Source organism: Passer montanus, unplaced genomic scaffold, assembly GCF_014805655.1.
Source record: "Passer montanus isolate IOZ18808 unplaced genomic scaffold, ASM1480565v1 scaffold42, whole genome shotgun sequence".
NCBI lineage: Eukaryota > Metazoa > Chordata > Aves > Passeriformes > Passeridae > Passer > Passer montanus.
Window position 1 is genome coordinate 2,755,773 of NW_024369041.1, and position 19,446 is coordinate 2,775,218.

At 44.0% G+C, this 19,446-nt stretch overlaps 1 protein-coding gene across 6 annotated transcripts in view; it reads left to right on the plus strand.

The window, feature by feature from the left end:
- The window catches only part of GRID1 (glutamate ionotropic receptor delta type subunit 1), a 538,060-nt gene that overhangs the window by 48,954 nt on the left and 469,660 nt on the right, over positions 1–19,446 (plus strand). For 4 of the 6 annotated variants that reach the window (XM_039719738.1, XM_039719737.1, XM_039719736.1 and 1 more), the window contains exon 3: positions 9,049–9,204. In XM_039719738.1, coding sequence (XP_039575672.1) covers positions 9,049–9,204 — 156 coding nt within the window. Of the gene's footprint in view, positions 1–6,550; positions 6,935–9,048; positions 9,205–19,446 lie in introns of those variants that run through there. The other 2 variants (XM_039719739.1, XM_039719741.1) reach the window with 1 other exon arrangement.

Here is a 19,446-nt window from a genome sequence, read left to right on the forward strand (position 1 = left end):
ACTTGATGTTCTTGTTCACCCTTAAATTAAGAACTGAATACAATGTTCATGCAACAGTCCACTCAATTAGTCAAGAAATGAATCGGTGCCTGTGTTGGGAATGGAGCCCAGAAATCATAGCCCCTCTGCTCCAATGGCTGGACTGCACTGCCTTTAAAAAAGCATCCCCTTCTTTGAGTAGGAAATTTAAGATATACCATGACACTTTGCTTTTGACTTGATTTTTTTCTTTCCTCTAAGGGACAAAAAATACAACAAGCAAAGGCTTTGGTAGAATAATGTTTTAGGTCAGGCATACAATGAGAAGCTGATGTTTCTGCAAAAGAAAAATCTTCATTTCGACCCTTCCTGGAAACATGAGTATGAATTATGAACTCCATTACAGGGAATCTTTTCTGAAGAACACACAGATCCCTGGGAAAATACATTCTGCCATTAATGCTAATGGGGTCACTGAGAAGCCAATGCTGCACCTTGTTTTTACTAGTGGTTGCAGAAACACACTGGGAAACAAACAAATAAACCCCACCCCAAACAAGAAAACTCCAACCACCACCTCCATGACACAGCATTGCAAGAAAAAAATAGAGGCCTTACCTACTGATAGAAATGGCCCATTGTGAGACAGTCACTAAACATAATATAGTTTAGAATGCACTGCTGAGGGATTTTTTTTTGAGGTAAAATTACTTTTCCCTTAGAGTACTTTCCATTGCGAGGCTTTCAGAGGACTCTGCACGCACAAACTGCATCAGTATTTAGTGACAGCAAAGGATTGAATTAGTGCAGTTGAAAAGGTCCCTATTCTTTGCCTGAGATGCGGAAAGGGCAGCATTCAAGTTTCTGGCTTGTAGCAAAATATTTCTGCTTACATCACTTCTCAGTGGAGTTTGCAGTGAAGCAGGAACAAGCACAAGATCAGTTACTGGGTCTTGGCTGGAGGGCAGAACTTTTTAAATGTACGTTTCCAGACTTTTCTGGTTCTCTGTTTCACCATGCAGCAGCATCTACTTTGCTGGTTTTGTTACTGTCTAGATGGGTAAAGTGCAAAGTAGCAGCAATGTGACTTCTCCAGAGTCTTCATCTAGCTGAGGTGAACTGCAGGTTAAATTCTAGTGGCTTGCTTTTTCCTTTGTCTGGCATAACCACCCTGCAGCAGCTTCAATTGGCTCTGACAAAGCAAGGATGTATTTTTATGGTCAGGTGTTGGGAAGTTTTATAATAGTGGAAGTACTGGAATATGCATTCGCAGTGAAGTATCTTTAAAACATAGGTGTCATTCTTGGCCTGTTATTACCTGTGAGATTGGTCAGTATGTATTTATGGAGGCTGCACAAGAAACGAGATCTGGGGCTTTTCCTGTTGTGATTTTCCCTTTGGGATGTGTCTGTCTCTTTGGGTTGCTGTGATGGCAGAGGACAGCTGTCCTAGCAATGTCTCATTATCTGTAATAGGCAGCTCATTGAACAGCTCATGAGACTGGACTGCGTGTACCATGTGGATGGATCAGTGAGGCATGCAAGATGTTTTTGAATGGAGTTCCCCTGGAGAGATTTTATATTGGAGAATCTTGTGAATTGTTTTTTTCCCCTCAGATGAATGCCAGTGAAGTTTGTTCAGAGATTATCTTGATATGGCTACTATTAAATTAGGAACAATTGACAAACACTTTTACTTGGTGAGCCTGCATTCTTACCCAACTGTACTGTAACAAAGATGGCAACCATGCCTACCTTGCTTCCTTTTTACTTTAGAAAAAAAAAAAAAGGGTGGATCTCTGCTCAGGAAAACAAATTTAAGAGTCTAGCCTTTTCCAGTCAGTGTGCAGTGGATATAATGACAATGGGCTTGCTTAGAAATTAAGGAGAAAGGTGCTTTCTTGTAACTATGTACATTCCTGTCACTTACAGTAACAACAAAGAATTCTTTGGTCACCTGAATGTTGGAGTTCTAGTGAAATACATATCAGTGATATTAAAATGTTGTGAGTGAAGAGATTTGCTTTCTTCTGAATCAAGGTATTAACTAAATACAAATGCCGAGATAGAGATTACATTTACCAACACTGATACAATTCACCTTGCACTACATTAGGAGTGCATTTATGCAAATGTAAAAATGTGGGACGCTGAAAAGGCCTACCCTTGTCTATTGTAGAAAAAAAATCCCATTAAAGAAAAATAGGGTGTGAAAAGTCACAGTTGAAAGAGAGGAGCAGGGAAGTATATATGAATCTTATCAAGATGCAACAGATACAGCAGTGATGAAATTAACCAAACATAAGTACAAATTAAATCACATCTAGGCTGTGTGTACTCTGCTGAATTAAATCAGGTAAAAAATAAGGAAATAACAGTGCTTTGCTTTCTTTATGGCATTTTAAAAGGCATGTCAATCCAGATAAAGTGTTAACTGTTGCAAAGTTTCAGCTTGTTAGTAGGCACACAACAAATTAATCAAGAATGTCAACTGTCCTGCAAAGAACTCTATAATTCAGCAGCCTCTTCTTGTAGACTCTAGTCCATTTACTCCTGCAAGATTATCATACTATGCTGTCAACCATGAAAAGAGAAAAGGTGGTTTCAATAAGCTAAAGGAAGCTTCAATAAAGCAGCTGAAACCTCAGGCTGTCACCACACGAGAATGACAAAATGAGTTTTTAAACATAAGCATCCACTAACTTTGGAATTAAGTTAGGCTTGAGGTTTTGCATTACTGTTTCTGAAGAGAAGCACAGCTGTTGAATTTCATAGCATTTTAGAATAAGAAATGTTACTTTTTTGTGGGTGTATTAACAGTAGAGATCTTGGCTATTGCATAAGGAAAGGAGATTGTTACCATGTGTATTAGGATATTTTGGGGGTTTTTTGTTTCCATTCTTCCAATTCCGTAGACTGAGCACCTAACAACTGGAGATATTAGCTGCATCTTTATACCTGTTTAACTGATACAGAGGAGGAGTTCCATTTGCTTTCAGAAGGAATAAATCATTGCTACATGTACATCGATATATACACAACTTTATGTGGGGAAGCCTCAGTTTAGCTATAGTAAATGGGTGAAACTTGCGAGAAGACTCAAGAACGGCTGAATCTTAAAGACCTCCATTTTTTCTGAACATAGGCTATGATAAAAGTCTCAGTGTTGTGGTCTTGCAGAGCTCCTGCTTATGAAGCAGTTTTGTCAATGTGAGGAGCTTTCCAGATCCAGGCATACCCTGCAGCTATGGTTCTGATGATACCTTTCAAAACGCGCCTCATTCTTGTTATGGTAGCACAGAAGGACAGAGCCCTGGGCACAAGGCTCTGAGTGTGGCACTGCACAAGCCTTTCAGTTCACCTTTCTAGGATGTTCTATGTTTCTAATTGCAGTGCAGTTTTTGGAGCATTACCCCATGTGTCCTCTTGTTGTAGCAAAACCCATTTGGTGCAGGTTTGATACTATGTTCATTCAGACAACAGCAATGAGCCCAGCAATAACTTGTCAGCTCAAAACCACCACAGTGGTTTGCAAAGGTGGTAAGAGCTGTCTGAGACATGCACAGGGTTCATCTGTTGCCACAGACTAGAACTGTGGCTATGTGGCTGTTGCTTGAGGTAGGTTTATAACTCACATATTTCTCTTGAGATGTCATTCTTCTGTTGGCACTGTAAATCCAGTGTCACCTTGTGGAATAACATGTCATGAATTGTCCCCTACACAATAATGATGGAATATCACAGGACCTTATAACATTGTTAATGTGCAAAATGTTGGTCTTTTAGTGCTGTTTGCTGCACCTACACAATGTACACCCACTGCAAAGTGTCAGTGCTCCCCCAGTTGCAAACGAGGAATGGCAGGGTTGAAAGAAGTGCTCTCATTTGTACTGGGCTTAGAAATGTAGCATTGATAGCTTGTTTGGAAGAAGGAGAAATCATAGAAGTAATTGTTATGAAAAACAATAATCCAAGCCAAAGTTGTTGGCATTTTTTTTGTTTAGAAAAAAACCCCAAAAACTAGAAGAAGAGGAGAAAGGAAAAAAAATGTAGATAATATGAAAGAAAAGGTAATGCAACCTGAATTAAAACCAGACACAATGAGGTTTTGGTGCGGCAACTTCTCATCTTGCAGAGATGCTACTGAAGTTGCAATTCTCTTTGCTGTGGTGGATCCATTTAGGTCACATTGTACTTTGCATGTTACATATCAGATTTTATACAATTTGAGATTTATTCTGTGCATTTTTCTGGTTTGTTTTTGTCTTCTGACTGTAGCCTTCTGTCTGTTTCTGGGGCCTATTTCAGTTGGTTTGTTTTACTGTATTCTGGTCTCTGGTCTCTTGTCTTTTCCCCTCTCCCTCCCTTGGCTGGGACTGGATCCTTTTCTGCATTCAGAGCATTTGCTCTTGGATTTCACAGGAAATTTTGTAACTTGTCCATTTCACTGGGTTTAGAGTTTTAATATTTTATGTTACTATTTTTCTATTACTAAAATAGCACCCAGAGGCATCCCAGCTGAGGTCAAGACCTTGCTTTACAAACTAAAGTAGGAGGCAAGCCTGCTCCCAGGTGCTTGGAGGGCAGCTGACTGGTGTTTGGGTGCCTGCATAAATCGTGGGATTAATAGCTGCATATTTCTACAGGTTTCAGGCTAGGATGCCAAAGCACTTCTCACACACAAATAAATTTAGCCTCCTTTCCTCTATGAAAGTCAGAGACTTGGTTCTGCAGTAACACTTTCCCCCTCTCTAATTCCCACACATGTACTTGTTACTGACATATATATGACTCTGGTCAATATAGGTGCTTAACTTTTTAAAGAGCCTGTGTAAGTCACTAAGTGCATATTGATTTGAAGCAAATGTAAATTAGAATTAATTTTGACTTGCTAACGTAGTCAAATAAGGAACATTTCTATTGATCTCTGTCCCAGAAGCCAATTATCTGGATTAAGTGTTTTTATTACGTGAAATGCAGAGTATAGTATATATCATTCTGCATTGATCAGTGTGAAATTGCATATTTAAGACAAGGACTGTAAGTAAGAGTAGTTAACTAGTGATTTATTTTTAAAAAGCATATCTTGTTTTATTTACCCCCTGCTCTTCCCTGTTCGAATGCTGTGTTTGTAACTACCGCTGAATAGGAGGTTGTTGATGCATGTGAATCAACAGGGATTCTTGTTCATATCATTTCCATTTCAGTTTCCTTCCCTTTCACTCTGCTCCATCTATACTGTGTTCCCTCTCCCTTCTGTCTTCCCAGCCCCCTTATCTATATTTTCTACTCCTTAGTGTTGAGCAGTTCTTGCCGTACTGTGCTCTGCATGAAAAAAATGCTTTCTACATTGAACAAATACATTGCAGCCATCGCTCCTGCAAGCAAGCGCTGCTCAGCATCAGGAGCATTTATTAGCACACGTACAGGTGATGATTACAAGAAGTGTGCTGAATACACATGACAGCGATGCTGTAGCAGTGCCGGGGTGCGGGCACTGCCGGCCCCTTTGCGGCCGCTCTGCCGGGGCTCAGCAGGCGGCGGGGTCCGCTCCTTCCCCACCGAGCCCCCGCTCGCCGCTGCCATCTCGGGAGCAGGATGCGGCCACGGCGCGCTGTCACCAGGCTTGCCGCTTGCAAGACGGCGACCTCCAGGAATCGCTCTTCCTCCCGTTATCCAAAGACTGACATTATCTGTATGTATCACTATAGCGGTCCGTGCCTCAGCCCCGCAGCAACTTCATAATCTTGGTAACATCCTGCTCCCAACTCATTTTCTTGGCAGTAGTTTTAATTACGTTTCGGGCTCCTGAATGAATTTGTTTTCTCTGGATCCTCGGTATATTGAGACGCTTGTCACGTTTGGGTGCCTGCAATCACTGATGCGTTTGTTTTAGGGGATGAATTAGTCTTCTGAGCCTGAGCATGTCCAATTTATGAATTAGATTTCATTGAAAGCTAGAACAAAACAAAACAAGAAAAGGTTCTGCTGTACCACTCTTCTTCCCCACCACCTCGTCCCCGGCGCGGGGATAAAAACCTCGCATTTCCATTTCTCTCCTCAGCCACGGATCATGTCCCGGGCTCGAGCGTGCGGAAGGAGGAAGGGGCATTCCCTCCACCTCCCGCTTCCCCCGTCGCTGAAGTTGGAGCAGCGGCAGCGGGCGCAGCCCCGCGCCCTTACCTGCGGGGGCGTCCCGCGGTGCCGGGCCGGGCGGGGGCTGCGGGAGGCCACGCAGCGCCGGGCACACTCCGGGCAGCGGCTGCGGCCCCGCGGAACAGCCTGCGCCCGGCAACCGGGAGCTGCCCACCCGCCTCGCATCCCTGCGCTTGGAGCATCCGTCCCCTACTCCATTCCTCGGGGTGACATACATTATATATAAAGATATATAACGCGTATAATTCTGGGTCTATCTAAATCTATTCCATCGCGGGCGGCTGCCCTGCTGCGGCCCCGGCCGGGCGCTCCCCGCAGCGCCGCGCGCTCGCCCCGCGCGGTCACGTGGCGCGGGGGGCGGGCGGCGGCGGCGGGGGGGCCGCTCCGCAGTTCGCGGTCTGCCGGCGCCCCGGCACACACCGAGCGCTGGAGGCTCCGCCGCGCCGCCTGCCAACCCGGGATCTACCTCCGTGGTTTTCTAGCCCCGTTTATTTTTGGTGGTGTTTTTTTTTTTTTTCCTCCCCATCACCCGTTTTCCTCAATCTTGGATAATTCTTGGGGTGCTGGGGGATTTTGGGATTTTTTTCTAAGAGGGGGGCGTCTGGGCATCTCCCCCCTCGCCCGCTGCCTTGCTCCACCTGCCCTTGCGCCTCTTTTTTTTTTTCCTTTCTCCCTGTCTCTCCACCAAACCCGGGCTGATGTGCTGTGCGAGAGGCTGGAAATGGAAGTGTTGATGCTCTGGCTTTTCCCCTGGATATTTCAGTGCGTTTCGGTGCGGGCGGACTCCATCATCCACATTGGTAAGAGAGAGGGAGCGGGGGGGGTGTTGGAAAGGGACGCGGTAGATAAATAAATATATAAAAGAAGCGTAGAAGCGTCTCGTTTAGCCGCGATAATGTCACGGGCAGCGGTGGAACCCAACTCCGCGGAGAGACAGGAGGACGGATGGGAGGAAGGCAGCTGTATTCTGCCCCCGGTTGTAAAGTTAGGGCCGAAATGCCGCCTGTGCGCCGGGCAGGGGACCCGCCGGGGCCGCCGCTGCGGTCTCCCATGTGGCTGGGGAGTCTGTGCTTGGACCTGTTTGCGTGGAAAGGCTTTCTTCCCCCCCACCCCCCGCCTCCTCGCCACCGAAAACAAACAACCGCCCCCATCACCCGAGCAGGAGAGAGGCATAATCTGAACGTGCTCGCGGGGAAAACTTTCGGGGAGACAATCCCCTGGTTTCCATCCCCTGCCGTAGCAGGTGTCAGCCAAGGCGGAATGCGGGGGGCGGAGGGGGGAACTTGGCTGGGAAAGGGTTAGGAAGGCGAGCTTTGCAGCGGCTCTGTGTGAGTGTGTGCGTGTGTGTGTGTGTCTATGCGCGCAACTGTTGTGGTTTGAATAAGATCTCATTAAAACCCCTGGGCAGCAAGAAGGCTGGATCAGTGGGAGGAAGAGAGGGATGAATAAGAGGCAAAGGAAAGGCTGATGTGAACTTTTATGGCTTCTGGGAGCAAGGCACGGTGATGTCCGCGGGAAGCCTGGCAAGCAAAAGCGAGGCTCTGCAGTCACCTTTTGGCTGGTGTTGAAAGGTACCAGCAGGAACGAAAACGAGGATGTTTAGGGGCGGAGAGGGGGGAGAGAATCACTTGTAGAGGATGATAGAGGAGGAAACGGGAGTATGTCTGGGAAATGGAAAGCCGTAATTCCCACCAGCCTTTTGGGGAGGATGGGAGATCAGAAAAAGGAGGGGGCCGGGGTAGGAGGCATCCTGGCGAGGGCAGGCTCCACGGATACGGGAAGAAAGTCCCGTGTCGACCCGAGGCAGGGAAGGGGAGAAGGGGACCAGCCCTGTAACAAGTTTCCCGGCACGGACATCTCCGGGGTCGGTGGGAAGGAGGCTCCGGTCGTCGCCGCTCGCCTCCGGAGCGCAGCCAAGGCAGACAGCATTGCAGAGCCATTAAGGAGACCGGGTCAGCCCTGACCGCAGCGGGGGACTCCGGCTCAGGGGCAGTCCCCAGGGCAGTGCAGACCCCCACGGCACCGGGGCCAGCCCCGCGCGGAGGAAGGGAGGCGGCGGGGCCGCCTTGGGGAAAGGCCGGGGTAGGAGTGTGGGTGAAGGAGTCTCCGCGGGTCTCTCTCTCGGCTCCGCTTCCCTTGAGCGTGGACCGTGTCATCTCGGCTTCTCCCCGCACGAACTTCAGCCGGAGCGCTGTTTGCTAACTAAGTGCTGGCAGAAAGAGCGGTCCGCTGGGCAGGAGCGGGGAGCTGCTGTGGGCAGAGCTGTGATGCACACCGGCAGTGCACGGAGGCTCAAGCCACAGGCACGCACGGTGTGAATCAGCAGGACTTTTCCAGGCTGGGGAATAATGTTTTTTGTTTGTTTTGTTGCCAGCTCTAAAGATCTCCCAGCGCCGCGTAGAGCAGGGCAGTAAGCCTGGCGTGGGCACACACACGCTCCGCGGAGAGGGATTTTATATAACACACATCGCCAGATGTTTTCACGTTAACTGCATAAACAGGACAGTGAAATTAAAGCTTCCAGGTTACTGGACACAAATCCCGGCTTCACGTTCGTGTGTGCTTCTAAGCCTCAATAAAACCGCGGCCCGAAAGGCAGCATCCCAGGGAGAGGTGAGCCGTGAGCAAAAAGTTGGTGGAGTTTCCAAGCCTGCTCCCTTTCCCGTCACTGGCGAAGCAAGTCCATCACCCGCCGTGCCTCTGGTTCAGGGCTCCCTAAATGCCGGTGGAGCAGAAGTGACCGGGAGGGACGCTGCGCTGCCCCGTGCTGCGGACGAGGCCGCCCACGTGTGTGGCGCGGCCCCACGGGCCCCCAGCCGCTGCCGTGCGAGCCGGCTTGAGCGCTGCACTGCCCAGAGGGGAGTGGGGGTCCTGGCCAAGCCCTCCTCACCCTCTGCCGCCTTCCTCCCCTCAGGTGCCATTTTCGAAGGCAATGCTGCCAAGGACGACGAGGTGTTCAAGCAGGCGGTGTCGGATCTGAACCTCAATGACGACATCCTCCAGAGCGAGAAAATCACTTACTCCATCAAGCTCATAGAGGCCAACAACCCCTTCCATGCGGTGCAGGAAGGTGAGCGCCTCGGGCGGCACCCACGGCGGGCGGGAGTTGGGTAGGTGGACGGGACGGGGCTGAAGGGGGATCGTCCCGTCCCATCGGCGGGGAGGGGCCGCCGCTGACAGCCCGGACCTGTCCTGGCGTTCGGCTGGAAACTTTTCTTCGGTCGGGGGTTGGCGCTGTCTTACAAGGAAAGGGGAGGGACGGCGCGGTGCGGCGGCGGCGCCGTGCCCAGCCCAGCCGGGCCCGGCCGTGCTCGCAGCGCTGCCCGGGCCGGGGCTGCAGCCGCGCTAAGCAGGGCAGGGCTGGGCAGCGCAGCGTGAGGGGCTCCACAGCAATCCTGTCCTGTCAGTGCCCAGGGCAGGCCGGACCACGTCGCAGCGCTGCCCCACGCCTGGACGCGTTGGGACAGGGCACGGGCAGGGTCCCGGCCGCAGGGAGGGAGGCGGTGATGCGGCACCGAGGGGCCGGGCAGGGCGGCTGACTCTGGCCGGAGCGGCCGCACCTCTCCCCGAGCATCCAGGGAGGCAGGGCCGGGGCGGCAGCGTGAGCGTGGAGCATCCTCGGGGGGCCGGCCAGGGGGTGAGGGAGCCGCCTGAAACCTTCCCAGAGTTTGCAAGATCTGAAAAGTAGCTCCGTTCGTAAATCATTCCAATTAGATTTTTTTTTTTTTTTGCAAAAGGGAAACGTTTAAATTAATCAGCTTTACAAATAAGACTTTAAAAAGATATTATTTGTGATTTAACGAAGCGAAGGTTAATTATGGCCTAGGTTATTTAAGGGGTTTTTTTTCAGTAGTAATTATTCTAGAAACAGAAAGCTATTTATATACCCAGACTAGAATATTTAAAAAATGATTCATCACCAGCCTTACCCTTAGTTTTACAGAGCACAGTGAATCTTTCCCGGTATGAAAATTTGCATTTATCCATATGTATTTATGTCTAAGTTGTGTACATGTAAATTATGGCTACAAAATTATACCAAATGTTAATTTTCATGAACTCTGAACAATTTCTTCTGCTCGTTCTTGTCCTCAGAGTAGGTGCTAGTTAATATTATCAGGAGAAACAACAATATATATATTTTCAGGGGCCTCATCCCATTGACAGTAAGATTTCTTCAGCTGCTCTGAAAACTTAGCAAGGTGCTATGAAAAAAATCTTTATAAAAATGGGAAGAAGGGGATTTGAAAACAAAACTCCACCCACATATTCAGACACCAGAGGAGACCAAAAATCTCTAAATACTGGTGGGTTGATTTATTGGCAAAGAATAACAGAACAATTGGATCTTCTTACATTTGCAAAACTCAGTGTCCTATATTGGAGCTTATTCATATTCATGGAAGTGACAGTAGTTGGCTGGCTGAACAATAGCTTTCAACAATGTCTCTTCTCAGAAGTAAAACTGTATGAAACCATTTTGGATGCCCAGCAGTCTGAGCTGGCAGTCGGGTGCATGGGGTCCTTTTGCTCAGTTTTGTTAAAAGCAGGATAGCATGACCTAGTGGAGGATCCTTCTTGGTCCAGTAATACTTTTTAAAAACTGAGTTATTTGCTAACCTTGAAGATTGGGGTTGCATTTATGAAGACTACTATGAAAATAAATTCTCTCTGTTGAATTTCTATGCTGCAACCACAGAAAAGAGGCTGGTCAGATTTTCAGCCATTTTGTTACAGGAGCTTTGTGCTACCTGAATATATGTAAATAAATGTGTTTTCTACTGTCCCTTCCAAAATGCTCTTTGACTGCCCATTGTGGTTTGAATTGCTCTTTCATGAACTGATACCATGCTGGAGAATTAAGGAAATGGTTGATGAGTCTTCACTATTCCAAAAAGAACTTGTTCTCTTTTGCTGCTTTATTAAGGCACATCAAGGTGTTTTCTTTTGGGAGGGCTGTGGAATGATCCTTTCTGTTTGTAAAAGCTTGCCACAATGGGAGACCTAAGAAAAGAGTGTCTGAGTTTGCTCAGTTTCCTGGCTTGCTTTGTTGGTTCAGGTCAGGTCTTTTTATTTTTACTTTAAGATTTAATTTCCTACCTTTGAAACTGTCATCCATGTGGGAAGAACAATCCATGGGATGTACAAGTTGCTGGTCTGTTCTTACTGAGCAGTGTCTCATTGCCCAGTGTTACTTGATATGGTTCTGATTATTCAAAATCTCATTGTATCTCACTGTTGTATGTCCTGTTCATTTTGGTAAAATACTGCATGTGGTAGTCAGAACAACCCGGGAGCAAATCCACTGCCCAGACTGCTCACAGAATCTTGCTGCCACTACATAAAACGCCCTGACATCCACATTATTCTTCTGCAGCATCTTTCCAAGCAGTGGCATGGAAATCAATGTTGCAAGCCTTAGCTTCACAGGGATGGAACTTTTTTTACAAGTGAAAACCAATTTGGAATAAAAATAGACCATTGTCTATCACCACCAGAATAGTTCACACAAGGAAACCAATCAAATACTGTTTTTATTTGAAGTGTCTTTTGCACAGTCTTGTAAGATGACGTTGTAAATTATCCTTAAGTCTTTTCAAAGAGAACTTTAAAGAGGGACCTTCATTTCAATGATATTGTGCTGGTAGAATTACAGAAAGTCATAATTCCACATAACAATGTCTATTACACAATGATGAAACTTTAATTACTGAGGTAGTTCTAGCATGTGTTTGTCCTGACATTTACTGTGCAGTTAGAGAACATCTGCATGGGTAGGAAGCACAGAAGAGTAGTACCAGCAGGGTTTTCTTAGAGGAGCAATGCATTCACAGAACTAAAGGCCAAACCAAAGATACCTTGCTTTTCATACATAGTAGTTTTCAGTGCTGGGATGTGCTGAGAAGTATTGGTAGATTTTGGGGAAAAAACCCAAAAAAACTCTAGGGACTTTGCTATAGTGAGAGAAGGGAACTATAGTGATACTCTCTGGTGACTGAAATCAGTAAATAACATTCAGAGATGCTTTTTCTTCAAAGAGTTGGTGGACACTCATGTTACCAGTTGTGTCAGGTACCAGAGAACTGCAGTTAACAAAAAGTATAAATTTTGTTCCTTTCTTTGTCTTTAATTTCAGTGTATATTGCATAAACAAGATCCCGTTGTGTTGATAAGTAATGAGATTGTTTTGGTCCCATCAAACTCACTCTACAACGAAGTGCAGCAAATGGGTGCAAGGAACTCCAGTATCAGGGATGAAACAGTAAAGAATGAACAGACCCTAGTGTATGCATAAAATAGTCCTGTTTTGTCTGCCCTTGCAAGCTGTTGTTGCATTTGGTAGAATATTGCTTTTATGTATGTGGCAATTTCTTGAGGGAAAAATTGTTTTTTCACTGACTGTTATGGGAGGAAATATACATGGGGAATCATTGTTCTTTTCATGTGATTTAGAGAAATAAGCTCAAACCACAAACGTGAAGTTAAACTAGATTCTAGCTTCCAAAAGAGTTATGTGCTCAGTTTCAGTGAAATGATTGCAGTGTGAGCTTGTTTTTGTGTGGCCTGTATTTAAACTAGTACTGTAGTAACCTTTTTGTGATTCAAGGATTCAAATAAGCTCAAAGCTACTTTTTAAGCTTTCTGTTCAAATTGAGATTTCTGAGCCTGTCATTGGTGCTCAGAAGGGATTGAGTGCATGACATACGGGTGGCAAACAGGTTTGTGGATGGGCTTGAAAATGTGATGGCATGTTTAAACTAAAAAAACCCCAAAAAACTTGAGCTGTAAGTTTTTAAAATGTTGCTTTCAAAGGGGACATAGTTAGCTGTAGGTCAAAACTGGGACGTGAGAAAGCTAATACTTGCTGTTTGTAGCATCCTTAGGAGAAGGGATCCAAAGGAGCCCGTTACTCAGAAACTGCAAAACGTTAAACCCCTTTTTCTCAGTGGATGATGCTTACACATCTATGGAGCTTTCCTGGAGCTGAAACTTGCTGTTCTCTCTGCATAGCAATTCCAAATGAATTGTTTCTAATTTGAGAGGCCTTGTATGTGTGCTTGTTGTTGTTAAAATGCTGTCAGTTCTGAAAACCAGAACAAATTTGGAAAATCAGAATGTGATTTGAGAACAAGAATGGTGTTCTGTGAATGGGTTTATTGTCAGTCCTATACACACTGCTGTGGTTTCAGAGCAACCCAGAGCTGCTTAGTTTTTGGGTGTCTGTGCTGTACACCATTGAGTGAATGTGATCTGTTATCATAGTCTGTAGCATTTGGTAATGATCTGTACTTGACATAAAATAGAATAGACAGAATAGACTATTGGAAGTGACCTACAACAATATCTAGTCCAGCTGCCTGAATAATTCAAGACTGACCAGAAGTTCAAGCATGTTGTTAAGAGCAATGTCCAAATGCCTCAACCGCTGACAGGCTTTGGCATCAAGCACCTCTCTGGAAAGGCTGTTCCAGTGTCTGACCACCCTTGCAGTAAGGAAATGTTTCCTCGTGTCCAGTCTAAACCTCCCGTGGCACAGCTTCGAGCCATTCCCACACATCACGTCACTGGATCTCGGGGAGAATAGATCAACACATGGCTCTTGATCTCTCTTGTCTCAGCACATATATTTGATGTTACAACCACAGTTGCTTTCTACAGTTTATTTGTTGAGAGGGTGTAAGCTGATCAAATAAGATGAAATACAGATCTGGAGAACCAGACTCAGCAGCTCCATTGCTATTTACACTTATTTGTGAAATATTGCATGTACAAATTACTAGGGTTTTTTTATTATTATCATTATTTAATTTTTTTATTAAAAAAAAAAAGACCACAAACCCAAACCCAAAAATTTATTGATTTGACTACACTGGCATGGGGAGCTGGGTGCATGGGTAGGACTTATAGGCTGTACCTAGGTTTTTAAAGTAAAGCATTAGAAAAAAATTCCATCTGCCAGAATTGCAAAAGATTGGTTTATATCGATGTACTGTCAGTTTTTTTCCAGTGTTTTCTCTTGAGTCTTTTGCTGTCAAGTAACTTTACCTTTATCTGCTCTTCTTCCATGCTTGAACACAGATTTCACACTGTTTTCATAGGGGTGCAAGGTCTTGTTTGGAAGTTTTGACAGGCACACTCCTAACTCTCTGGAAAGCAAATACTGTTACATATATTTTTTCCTCACTTTAATACCAACTTTCAACAATTTTAAAAGCCAACCAGAAAGTGTAGGTTGGGGTTCCCACCTGTGGTCAGAGAGGCCTTGCTGTACAATTACATGTTTTTTTTCTGCCGGTTCTCTGCATTTAAAATCTGTTGCTCAGTGGGGTGAATGGGTTTAACAGTTTTACCTCCTTGGGCCCTCTGAGGTCAGACCATGACTTGTTAAGGACTGCCACAGTGAAGACATCTGTGACACTGTCATCTCATTGTGCTTGTTTATGCTCTGCAGTTGTATGTCTTGGTGTATTATAAACAGGAGTGTTTTCAGAGCTAACGAAAACAGCAAATTAAAATATCCATCACCTGATATTCTTGTGCTTTTGTTATGAAAGCAGTGATGTGCAGTAAGCAGGAAAGGAGTTGATGTTCTATGAGGGAGTCCCTTTGGTGCTGAGGATGAAGGCAGGCTACAGTCCATAGGCCAATATCTATATCCCCTTTTGTTTTGTTTTTTTGTTGGTTCATCCCTCTTGCTGTTTGTTACTTGGTAGCCAACAGCTGTTCTGTTCTGGTCACAGTTTAACTGCAGGTGCAGAATATTTGCTACTTCTGGGAGGCAGTCCCACTCCAGCACACCCCTGGTGCAGTTTGGGTGCTTTCACAGGCTGTACCAGGGTTAGTTCCACCCCAGCCATGTGCTTTGCCTTTGCAGAGGTTCCTGTCAGCTCAGGCTGGGGCTGGGCTGCCCGGAGCTTGGTGTGACAGTGTCACACACCGGTGCTGCAGGCACTCAGGGGAACAAGGATGTGTCACAGCTGAGCATCCCAAGGGAGCAAGAGACTTTCTGTGGAAAGGAAAGTGTACCAGCAGTGTAGATGGGACCTGACTGGAGCACCTGGTCCTGCCCCAGCTTGGTGGAGTCTGGGGGTAGAGAGGAGGCCACGAGAGGCATCTCAGTCCCTGCTTGCTCTAGGATGACAGGGTATGCCTTATTATTTTCATGCTTTGCAGTTAAAAGACTTAGTTTGAAAGAGTTCTTTTTATTTTTTTTTTCTTCCTCCATTTGCATAGCAGGTTAAGTGCATTTCTTCTTTCTTCTAATTGCAGACCTGCTAATACTTTTATTTCCATGTAAGGTGTGGGTGACCCATCTCTTTTGAGGATCTCATATAGAAAATTAGCTGCAGGTTAGGCTACAGTTCTTTTTCAGTATGTAATGGTCTTTCCCACTGATTCTGCTGCTGATCCTACTCATTTGCCAAGGAGCTGTAGTTGAGTTTCTTATTCAGGGATTTCATTATGGAAAATATACTACTCATTAACTGGTATGTTAGAAATGATCCCAAAAGATCAGAAATAAGCAGTGTTCATAAAAATGTTAGGGAACGTGTTTCAGGGTTAAAGATTTTCTTTGTGTTTTCGCTTATTTATTGTTTTTTTACAGAAAATAATTTTCTGAGCGCTTTGTTTGTCTGTGGCAGCTGTTCTCAGTCATTAATGTGGAGGAGGATCTGTAAAAGTGAAATGAGTACACAAAACCTCCTCAGCCTGATCTAGTTAAAATAATGGCTCAAGAACAGGATCCTGAACTGTGAAATACAATCTGGATATATGCATATATATGCTTGCCCATATATTCCATACAAATAATTTAATTGCTAGACTTGCTGTAATGTGTCCAGCGGGGAATATGCCTTGAGCCTTTCTGTGTTCAGAATCTTCCAGCTACACATGATTAGGGGATTGACTATTTAAGTATTACATTTGAAATTACATCTTTATACTTGCTGAATGAGATGAATTTAATATTTTGATGTAATTTATCATGCTGAGGTTGAGCCGTTCAGTGAAAGTAGTTAAAGCTGCACAGTTTTTGAATAGAGGGGATGTCATGTTTATTAAAACTGTTTGTGGCTTACCACAGTTGTTTACTGGAAGGGAAATAAAACAAAGCCTCAAAGCCAAGTTATACAGCTATAATAGTGCCTGACTGTAAGACTACAGCACACCAAGACTGTAGCTGAAACAGTTACTTCAGATTTCACTTTTTGTCATTTTAGAGCAGCCCAAGTCTTTTTTTAGGCAAAAATCAAAATGTTTCTCATACTTTTATTCATAATAAATTTCCTCTGAGGGGAATTCCTGCTGTGTCTTTATTTGTCTCTGTCATCTTTTGCTTAGAGGTGTTTTTTCAACTTGCCCCTCAGAAAAAAAAAAAATTACTTAGATTGTTGGAATCATGCTTCTGTGTGAGTGTGTTTTTCTGAAAGCGACCTGCTAGAACAAAATTGATCCACAGAGCTCTTTTTTTTTTCTTGGTAAGAGATTTTTCCATAATTTTCAGTTATTTGAGTTGATGATTTTGAAAAATTGTTTACATGTTCAATGTCTCATTTTAACGCTTCTTTTATTTTGATGTCATAGTACTTGCAGTGATTTTTCTTACACACGGAAATGCTGTAGGTCCTTTCTGTTTGGAAACCTGTTGAAAGTGGTCAGGTTTCAGAGTGAGGAATGATATGTTTTATGCACAGGGCACATACAAGTCCTTCAGACTTCCTTACACAGAACTGTGTTGGCTCTGAGGTCGAACTCCTTGGTGTCATCCTGAGAATCCTTCCCATTTCACTCTTCACTGAGGAAGGGGAGCAGCTGATGCTGATCCTTAGTGCAGCTCTTTTCATATTAGGAATCTTGTGAAGGAAATGGAAGTGAGATTGTTAAGTAGTATAGAACATTTTGAGATACTCATTTTATATCATATGTAGATCTGAAACAATTTCAAAGGCAGATAATAATGATATGCTAATATACCAGGTCTTCTTTCGTTTACATAACTTTCTGGCAATAAATATCTGAAATGAGAACTATGTTGAAAGGCTTTCTTTTATGTTTTTCCTAATAGCTTGCATTTAATTATAATTTGGAGTTTTGATTGCTGTGTTTGAAAAAGGGTTCAGGTTTGTGGGTTTGGAGTGCTTTTTATGGCCTGAAAGGTTTGCCTTATCAGGAAGAGGCTGTCTGCACTAGCACAGCTTTTGTGAAGTTTCTTCATTCTGACCCTGTTGTGCCTGTCCATTTTCTCTCTTCTGCCTATTACATATTCATGTATGCAGTAAGAATACTGGAAAGCACTAACAGCCAGTCCTTAAAGGTAGAAAGAACCAAGAGGCATTAATTTCAAGTGTTGTTTGGCTGCATTAAAACACACAGCAGGGTTTCTGCTGCTTGACCTTACTGAGAACTATTCCCTTAGCAACCTTTCATAGAGGGAGTAAAAGGACAGTAAGAAAACAATTTCTCCCCCATATAGTCAACAGAATAATATCTAAGAAATTAATTTATCCTATATAAACACATGAATCTCAAGCCAAAAACTCCCAGTGGGGCCAGGGACTCATTAAGTATCCTATTCCTTAGTCTAGTCATTTTATTCTCTGCTTTTTAATTTACTTATCTGAGTCTTGGAGATTTTGACTGCTAACATTGCTGATGAAATGCTTTCAATGTCCTCAAAATCTCATTGACAATCTGGTTTGTTCTTATTTAGAAATTGAATAAAAGGATTTTCCATAGAACTGAATGTTTGTAAGTTAATGGGAATTGTCTTTGTCAGTGTGTAAATGACCTTATTTATGCCATTATATGATATTTAGGAAACACCAATTATTTGCTGCTTGATAATACTTTCAATAGAGAAACTGTGTAATGATCTAGAGCATTTCCATAGCACTTTGTCTTCTTAACCTCTCTGTTCCTAAATAAAGGTAAAACTTGGGATGTTGGAAGGAGAAGTTTGCTTACAGGAGACAGAGTCTCTCAGTGTCTTTGTGGATTTGCAAATCTTTATTTTAAAACAAGTTGTTTCAATTTAATTTTACATTGACTTAGAAAATGCTTCATAACTCCCAAGTAAACTCTGGTGTAAATTGAGCATTATCTTGTGTGAAATATTAGCTGCATTCTATTTGAAATGACTGACGATTTGCCCATTTTCTGTCCTACTTGAAAATATTTTTGGAATGAGAAAAGTTATCTGAGAAGTTTAGAGAAAAGGAAGATAAGATGTGATGTCTGCAAGGGTCAAACCAGAGAGGGCTGGGATGCTGAAATGCACAAAAAATAAAAGGGAGCAACCCAATTATCTGCTTTAAGTCTTTTTTGGGTTTTTTTTTAGTGAAACGTCTATTTTTTTTTTCCCTTTCAGCTTGCTTTTGTCCTGAAGTTCATCAGTTACTATGGAAGTAACAATGTTTTTGATATTGGTAGGACTTAGTGACCCAAACAGAAATAAAGAAAGCTCGTTCCTCCTCTGGTCTGAGCAAGGTGCTTGCACAGTATGGGTCTGGTTTTTAAAGAGGCTGGAGAAGGGCAGGGGTGCCACATCTTAGACCGGTAATTATTTTGGAAGTAACCAGCCTGTGCAAGGCATTTCACTTTCCAATGGGAGAAAAGGGATTTTTGCTCACAAGATGAGATGGGGAAACATACAGTGTAGCAGTAGTTGAGGTTGACAAATGCTTGTAGAAAGCCTCTTGTCCAGGACAGCTTGACAGGAGCACGCCCATATCTGGCTTAAAGCAATGTGTTGTCCACATGAAAAGTAATCTCATGTTTCAGCACTACCTAACTTTTTTTTTTTTTTTTTCCATTTAAAAACTGTCTTTCTGTAGGCTTAATGCTTTGTTGTGTTGAGGGCAGTTTACATTTTTGTGACCATGGTGTGTCCTCTTTGCTTTTACACTGCTATTTTGAAATATAGTGTAGATGAAACATCAGATGAAACTGAGAGTCATCTGGGCAATGTAATTAGTGATACCTGATTCTTTTAGAATCAAATCTGCAAGCCTACTTCTCAAAAGTGCCTTTGAGTAGACTTACTACTGTTGTTACTGTCTTTGAGAGGACATTTTTTCAGTAACCCAGCATTTTTCTCAGGAAGTGTTTCTCTCTGTTGTCCATTTGGTTTGTTCTTAGTGTTTTATTGCCAAGTCAGGGACTGTAGTGTTGTAGCTGGTATCTTTATGCCTGGGATTCTTAACTAAAACTCCAGTTTCTCAAAAGCATCTAGTGAGGAGAATTTCCTGTCTGTGGTTGCACTTTCCAGAGCCACTTCATCTCTTCTAGTCATGCCCCATTTTGTATGAAC